This window comes from Hyalella azteca, unplaced genomic scaffold, assembly GCF_000764305.2.
Source record: "Hyalella azteca isolate HAZT.00-mixed unplaced genomic scaffold, Hazt_2.0.2 contig5034, whole genome shotgun sequence".
In the NCBI taxonomy this organism is placed as follows: Eukaryota; Metazoa; Arthropoda; class Malacostraca; order Amphipoda; family Hyalellidae; genus Hyalella; species Hyalella azteca.
Genome location: NW_025935239.1, coordinates 1 through 8,667, shown reverse-complemented (window position 1 = coordinate 8,667; position 8,667 = coordinate 1). Strand labels below are relative to the sequence as shown.

The 8,667-nt window shown below is 40.7% G+C and overlaps 1 protein-coding gene across 1 annotated transcript; it reads left to right on the top strand.

Moving 5' to 3' along the window:
• The first annotated feature begins 2,664 nt into the window (after positions 1–2,664).
• Positions 2,665–4,860, top strand: LOC108676364 (vinculin). Its single transcript, XM_047880234.1, has 4 exons — positions 2,665–2,701; positions 3,368–3,607; positions 4,057–4,147; positions 4,717–4,860. The coding sequence occupies exons 1-4, from the start codon at positions 2,699–2,701 to the stop codon at positions 4,803–4,805; spliced, it is 423 nt and encodes a 140-aa protein (XP_047736190.1). The 5' UTR covers positions 2,665–2,698; the 3' UTR covers positions 4,806–4,860.
• The last annotated feature ends 3,807 nt before the right edge of the window (positions 4,861–8,667 follow it).

Sequence of the window (8,667 nt, the reverse complement as noted above, 5' to 3'; positions counted from 1 at the left end):
ACGGGGATGATGCCGCGCTGGTTATCATCGACGATGTTCCAGCAGCCAGGACCCAGGACCCAGTGACCCACCTTCACGACGGGGATGATGCCTCGCTGGTTATCATCAACGATGTTCCAGGTGTTCTGGAAGTTGCGCAGGTCGTTGTAGGAGAGCAAGGCGTCCTCCTCGTTCGAGTAGAACAGCGAGAAGTTCTCCATGATGATGGCTGCACAGAACCATTAACCATCGTTTCTGCTTTAGCAAAAATAAATTCCTAATATTATATCATTATTCGTTATTCAATAACATTATTACTTATTTTACATAATTCCAATTTGAATTATATCATTATTCGTTATATTATACCATTATTCGTTATTTTAAATCATTATTCGCTATATAATATCACTATTCGTTATTTTATATCATTATTCCTTATATTATATCATTATTCGTTATTTCATATCATTACTTCTTATATTATATCATTATTCCTTATATTATATCAATCGTTATATTCTATCAGTATTCATTAAATTATATTGATGGATATTAATGCAATGCTAGCGTTAGGGGAACGTGAAGCAGCGCTACATGAACGTCGCCAATGTCAAATCACCAGCGAACTGACAGCTCCTACCAGCGTTTGTAATCAATAATAAATATCATTTTGGCGCGGAGAAGTAGGTAGGTATTGGAGCTCATGAAAACAATAAACAATCATCCTGAAAATTGAATTTACCGCCATGTGAAGAGATTCACTATAAAATTTCTTCAAAATCCGCGGATTGTGAGGCTGAATAATTTATTTGCGCACCTGTCTCGGCACGATGTAGGTGATGACGTAGAAGACATCTCACCTACAAGCAGGTTGAGCACGATGTAGGTGCTGTCTCTTATACACATCTAGATGTGTATAAGAGACAGCACCGATACCCAGGGTTACCCACCGATACCCAGGGTTACCCACCTATACCCAGGGTTACCCACCGATACCCCTGTCTCTTATACACATCTAGATGTGTATAAGAGACAGGATAACAGCAGCGTGATGGTGCTGATAACAGATAAACGTTATCAGCAGCGTGATCCCGCTGATAGTCGTGCTGAAGTTGGAGCGTCTGCACAGATAACAGCAGCGTGATGGTATTGATAACAGGTAAGCGTTATCAGCAGCGTGATGTTCCTGATAAAAGATAAGTCTTATCAGCAGCGTGATGCCGCTGATAGCCATGCTGAAGTTGGAGCGCCTGCACAGATAACTGCAGCGTGATGGTGCTGATAACAGATAAGTGTTATCAGCAGCGTGATGCCGCTGTCAGAGAGCTTGTTATCATTGGCTCGGCCATGTACGGTAATTGAACGACGCTTGCCATTAGTTACGTCTTTATACCCCAGACCTGCCGGTACCCGAGGTGACAGCCACGGTACCTGCTGATACCCAGGGTTACCTGCCGATACCCAGGGTTACCTGCCGATACCCAGGGTTACCTGCTGATACCCAAGGTTACCCAGATACCCAGGGTTACCTCAGAACCTCATGACGACTAACCTCCTCCCCTCACAGGTTCTGAGGAGGACCAGGAGGCCACGGAGATGCTGGTGGGCAACGCTCAGAACCTCATGCAGAGCGTCAAGGAGACCGTACGCGCCGCTGAGGCCGCCAGCATCAAAATACGCACAGACGCCGGCATCAGGCTACGCTGGATACGCAAGCAGCCCTGGTACCGATACTAGGTACTGGTGCTAATCCTGGTACCGGCACTAGGTCATCCTACTCGTACCATGTGTTTGGTGAGCAGAGATACCGGTGCTAGGTCATGGTTCTGGGTACCGGTATTAGGTCATGGACTAGGAGGACTATGAACACTGAAAGAGTTGTGGAGTAGAGTGGTACCTACACAGGGATAAGTACCAATTCTAGGCGCATGGTACCAATGACTGGTTGACCAGGTATCAAGGACTGGTGAAGTTTTCGTTATCGTCGATCTGCTGGCGGTCAGACTCTTAATCTTCCATCTTGAGTTGCAAGATAAAAAAAACGTCCTCAAATCCACCGGTTTTCGAAGGCAATCAAACAGAACTCAAAGTTTATCAATCCTGAACATTTTAGATCAGTTTGTCGGATTTCGACTTGGAAATGTAATTGCTGTATCGAAGTTGTCCTTGTGAAGTTAGTTCCAAGTTTGAGATCTTGGATTACAATGCCAGTGTAAACGCGGTCAAATATTTAGGCAGACAAGTCACTCAACTTGAACAGACAAGTTGGAAAGTTTACGCTCAAACCAGCCGACGCTCATGTTGATTTTTTATACTTTTTTGTATTTTGAACGAAATATTAGTTCTCTATCTTCTTATGGTCAGTTTACAGCACATATTTCTCCTTCAGTATTTATATTGCATCATTCACGAACTGAATGAATGAGGCAACGAACATGCGACTGCTAGAATGTGAAGAAAGTCATGCGTAATTTTGTGTATTTTTTAACGATCTAATTATTCAACGAACAAAATATATACGTTAATTTGTTGTTATTGTGACACTGGATTGTAATGTCCACGTTACTTTGCTGTGGATGCGTCGCTTAAAAAGTTCTGAATGCTTTAACTAAATTATTGCATAATTCTCCCATTGGTTTTAGATGGCANTTACCCCTGTCTCTTATACACATCTCAGCACATGTTCAGCACCGCTCCCCTCCCCAGCCAGCCCATCATGGTGGGGGTCTTAATTAGTTACTTAAGTAGCGGCATAACGTGGCCTCTCATTAGGCCTCTCATGTTCAGCACCGCCCCCCTCCCCAGCCAGCCCATCATGGTGGGGATTATGGAGCATACCACTTATCACATAGTTACTTAAGTAGCGGCATAACGTGGCCTCTCATTAGGCATAATTGTCGTTAATGAGTCTTACCCACTCATGACACCATCTGTGACATCCATGTGAAATGCCTGGTGAATACAACCATATATTAATATATTTAAATATCTGGTGAACGCAATGATATATTTAATATATTTTACGATAATATATAATAATTAATCTCTATTTATTAAATATATTGACCCCTACCATCAGGTGGCAGCTCATGGCCTCCATGAGGAGGTACGCCAATGGAGCAGCCGTGACAACGACATCATCGCAGCAGCTATTTAACAGTTAATCACTCTTATATATATAACAGTTAATCACTATTATTTATTTAACCCCTACCATCAGGTGGCAGCTCATGGCCTCCATGAGGAGGTGCGCCAATGGAGCAGCCGCGACAACGACATCATCGCAGCAGCTATATAACAGTTAATCACTATTACATATATAACAGTTAATCACTATTACATATATAGCAGTTAATCACTATTATTTATTTAACCCCTACATCAGGTGGCAGCTCATGGCCTCCATGAGGAGGTGCGGCAATGGAGCAGCCGTGACAACGACATCATCGCAGCAGCTAAGCGCATGGCGCTGCTCATGGCGCGCCTGTCCCAGCTGGTGCGCGGCGAGGGCGGCACTAAGAAGGACCTTATTGCGTGCGCCAAGAGCATTGCTGAGGCCTCTGAGGACGTGACAAGGCTTGCCAAGGACTTGGCTAGGGAGTGCACTGACAAGCGCATGCGTACAGTGAGTGTTATGAGGAGTGTGAGTGACAAGCGCATGCGTACAGTGAGTGTTATGGGAGTGTGAGTGACAAGCGCGTCGTGTATAAAAGAAAACAACTGCGTGGTTATGTTATCTCCGTGAATTTATACAATTTTGGAATCTTTGTGGGAGAATATTTGACGCAACCGTTTACAAATGTTATAAGTATACATGTACACATCTCATACAGCTGTGTTCTAGCGAGCTCGTATCTTCCTTATTCAGAACTGAATACTTACAAATATATGTAAAGCGAAGGAGTATTGTTAAAAAAATATGTGTAGATCTAAGTAGTAACTCATTACAAAAGTTAGCATAACTAAGTACTTACTCAGTATTTATAACAAAAGTAAGCATAACTAAGCACTAACTAAGTACTTATGACAATAGTAAGCATAACTAAGTACTTACTAAGACCTGCACGCCCCCAGAACCTGCTGCAGGTGTGTGAGCGCATCCCTACCATAGGCACGCAGCTCAAGATCTTGTCTACCGTCAAGGCCACCATGCTGGGGGCGCAAGGTGGGTACCTCCTACCATATCACATCCAGCCTCTGTCATACTATATTATTATTATTGTCTTGTCTGTGTATAGAGAACTTATTATCTTAGTAGTCTCTATTCATGTTATTGTCTTATCTGTGTCTATATATATATTATGTTATCATTATATAAAGAACTTATTATCTTAGTACTATCTATTCATCTTATTGTATCTGCACCTATATATCTTATTGTCTTATCATTATATAAACAACTTATTATCTTAGTAGTCTCTATTCATGTTATTGTATCTGTGCCTATATATATTATTGTCTTCTCATTATATAAACAATTTATTATTCTTAGTACTATCTATTCATGTTATTGTCTTATCTGTATCTATATATCTTATTGTCTTATCATTATATAAACAACTTATTATCTGAGTTGTCTCTATTCATGTTATTGTATCTGTGCCTATTTATATCTTATTCTCGTAGTCGCCTCTATTTATCTGATGACTATTCGTATTCATGATCATGTCTAAACACTCATGTTAGTCTCACTACTCACTGCTGTACATGACTCATGTTCTCATGTCCTGACAGAGCGGTTCCCGCGCCGTGACGCAGAAATGGGTAAATTCAAGCACAGTTTGCACACTTATAACGATGAGTTGATTCTCTCACAGGACTGAGTTATGACACGACTGACTTTTTGGTGTGTGCGTTCATTTAACTCACATGCATTCAATATTGACTCATGAGATGTGATCAAAATATTCAATATTTTACCGACACACGCGTGTTTTTATATAATGATATTCATATTTGTGAGTTAACCCTTTACTACCAAATGCTAGGCATGCGTCCGTCTGTTTATAATGGCAGTCTTACCTCCTGACGCACTTATATTTCTTTGTGTCATACGAACTCCCTTTCTTTGGATGACATCCACGTGCATGACGTGTCTTTACTTTCTCGTGCAATCTATCAATTAATGAACTATATGGATACGTTCATTATGCTAATGATTATGATACTGTGGATACGTTAATGAACCCTCTGAATACGTCACCTATCAAGTCCCCGGCGTTTAATTATGGTTATTTTACTCATCATTATTCATGTGTTTTCTATATTATTATTATATTTTTCTATTATTTCATTATATTTTCTATATTTTTAGCTCAGCCATTACATTCATGTAGACAATCTCATCTTTCATAACTTGATCATTTAATACGTGGTATTTTCCATAGTACGAACTCCCCTTCTCTGGATGACATTCACGTGCATGACGTGTCTTTACTTTCTCGTGCAATCTATCAATTAATGAACCCTCTGTATATGTTCATTATGCTAATGATTATTATACTCTAGACATGTTGATGAACCCTCAGGATACGTTAATGAACCCTCTTAATACGCTAATGATACGTCTCTGAATACGTTAATGAACCCTCTGGATACGTCACCTATATATCAAGTCCCCGGCGTTTAATTATGGTTATTTTACTCAACATCATTTATGTGTTTTCTGTATTATTATTATATTTTTCTATTATTTCATTATATTTTCTATATTTTTAGCTCAGCCATTACATTCATGTAGACAATCTCATCTTTCATAACTTGATCATTTAATACGTCGTATTTTCCATAGCATTTATACAACCCATTTTATTCTCTATATATCCTAGCTGACTTTATCCTGTTTGTCCTGTTTTATCCACCATGATTGTGGAGCAGCATGGCTGATCGGTGGCAGTAAGTACTATTTTGTCCCTTACTGCCAGGCACGTGTGCTAGCAATGCTATTCCTACCTAATTTTAATTTGGGTAGTAAAGATTCGACTTCGCCACTAATTTCTCTGAAGAGCACTCTAGCTTTAATTTCATATTTTACTTTCGTTTTTGTAACTGCACTTTAACTAGTGCCGGTAGTGACACTGAGGTGTCATACGGAACCATGCTGTGCCATTAATGACAAGCTAGCGGCAGTCTGTCAGATTTACTGTAACAAAATTTAGATGCAAGTACGGATCGGCATTAGGTTCCGCCCAGGACTCGGGGAGCTCGTAAATCAGCCGCTCATGTCCGCTTTGGCACAGGGTGTGGAGGGCAGCCTCTGGGCAGCTTGCAAGCTCAGTATGACTCGGCTCGGCCAACTCTTATCATACTCTCAGGACACACTTGTCATACTCTCAGGACACACTTGTCATACTCTCAGGACACTCTTGTCATACTCTCAGGACACACTTGTCATACTCTAAGGCTAGACTTGTCATACTCTCACGCTACTATTCACTCCGAAACGATATTCTGACCATAAGCTTATTTCGATCGGGTGGCCAAGTAGACCCAGAAAAACTATAAGTCGAGTGTATGGCGACTCTGGGGCAGAAGCCTAGGCGGTACCTAAATTTTGTTAGGGTTGCGCCTTTATCCAACGCTTAGAATATCAGAAGTAATGATTTTTTGTTCATTTATATGGCTGCTAAACTCTGCCCTCTGGACTGCTAAACTTTGGCTGCAGCTAAAGTTAGCAGCAGCAGCTGCTGCTATATAATATAGCAGCAGCATTTATATAGCTGCTAAACTCTGCCCTCTAAGCTCTGCTAAACTCTAGATGCTGATAAGGAATTCCAAAATTGTAACGTATTTTTCAATTGAAGCTTATGATTTGCAATACAAATAAAATCTTATCAGTTAAAAGCAAGAGCCTGATCCTATGTTGCTACGTCGCACCGCGTCTACCGTAGCTCCGCTTCTCTATAATTAGTTATGTCTACACCTTGCATAGATATGTTCACAACTAGCCTAGTTGTTTCTGGCTCAATCATGCTCATGTCTCGCTCTGTTATAACTATGCCCAGCATAATTTCATCTATAACGAGCCTATCTATCTTTGGCTGCTCATGTCCCACTGTTATGACTATGCCCATATAAATTATGTCTATGCATGCCCCAGTTAAGTATGTTTCATTCTCCGTTATGCCTATGTCTTTCCCAGTTCTGTATACTGCGAGTCTGGTTATGTCCAGCTTAGTTCTGTCTTTGTTTTACGTTAGATATTCCATCATTTAAATAAATTTTTTAAAGCGGGATATTATACCTTGCATGATATAGCACTGCAATGAACTCCTATTTTTTCTACTCAGTATAACTTAATTCTTCCTATCCCGTAATACTCACCTTTTCCTACTGTAATACTTATCCTTTCTTACTCTGAAATACTTGCTTTTTCTTACGTGGCCACGGAGATGCTGGTGGGCAACGCTCAGAACCTCATGACGACTAACCTCCTCCCCTGCTGCTAAACTCTGCCCTCTAAGCTCTGCTAAACTCTAGATGCTGATAAGGAATTCTAAAATGTTAATGTGTTTTTCAATAGACGTTTATGATTTGCAATACAAATAAAATCTTATCAGTTCAAAGCAAGAGCCTGATCCTATGTTGCTTCGTCGCACCGCGTCTACCGTAGCGCCGCTTCTCTAAAATTAGTTATGGCTTTACCCTGCATTAGTTATGTTCATAACTAGCCTAGTTATTTCTGCCTCAGACATGCAATTTCATCTATAATGAGCCTAGCTATCATTGGCTGCTTATGTTCCACTCTGTTGTGACTATGCCCAGATCAATTATGTCTATGCATACCCCAGTTAAGTATGTTTTCTGCTCCGTTATGCCTATGTTCTGTCTACTTCAAGTCTGGTTATGTCCAGCTTAGTTATGTCTTTATTTTACGTTAGATATTCCATCGTTTATATTAATATTTTAAAATCGGGTTATTTTCTCGCATGATATAGCAGTGCCATGAACTCCTAACTTTATCTACTCAGTATAACTTGATTCTTATTATTCCTTAATACTCACTGTTTCCCATTGTAATACTTATCCCTTCTTACTCTGAAATACTTGCTTTTTCTTACGTGGCCACGGAGATGCTGGTGGGCAACGCTCAGAACCTCATGACGACTAACCTCCTCCCCTCACTGCCGTGTTTGTAGTAACGCTTGTTGTTGCCGTCGCAAGCCTCCATGGAGCGCCTTATGGGGCACGAGGGTGAGTCAGGCGCCTGGCCTGGAGCTGCATATACTCACCTCCACTCAGCTTTACTCACCACTGAGCTATAATCACTACTGAGCTTTATTCACCACTGAGCTTGATTCACCTGCACTCATTACCATTAAACGTCTTCACCATCATATTGCTGTATTTTTTTAAGTGTTTACATATTCATCTGGCTTTTTGATTATATTCACCTTACTTGGCCTTATTAGTCTATCATTTTATTATATAGTACAAATTTACATAATTTTATTTGTATTTTTTCAGATTTTGTTACCTAATTTCGGCCTAATTCACCTAAATGTCCGCCTCGACCGTCCTATTCAGCCGTGTCCCAGAGTGTCCCTCACTATCCTCCAGAGTATGCCTCACTATCCTCTAGAGTATCCTTCACTATCCTCCAGAGTATCCCTCACTATCCTCCAGAGCATCCCTCACTATCCTCCAGAGTATCCCTCACTATCCTCCAGAGTATCCCTCACTATC

Bases quoted from the DNA above. Each gene is read 5' to 3' on its own strand.
- LOC108676364 (XM_047880234.1), top strand. The intron at 3,608-4,056 runs GTGAGTGTTATG...GCACGCCCCCAG, and splicing joins CTGACAAGCGCATGCGTACA to AACCTGCTGCAGGTGTGTGA. The intron at 4,148-4,716 runs GTGGGTACCTCC...ATGTCCTGACAG, and splicing joins CACCATGCTGGGGGCGCAAG to AGCGGTTCCCGCGCCGTGAC.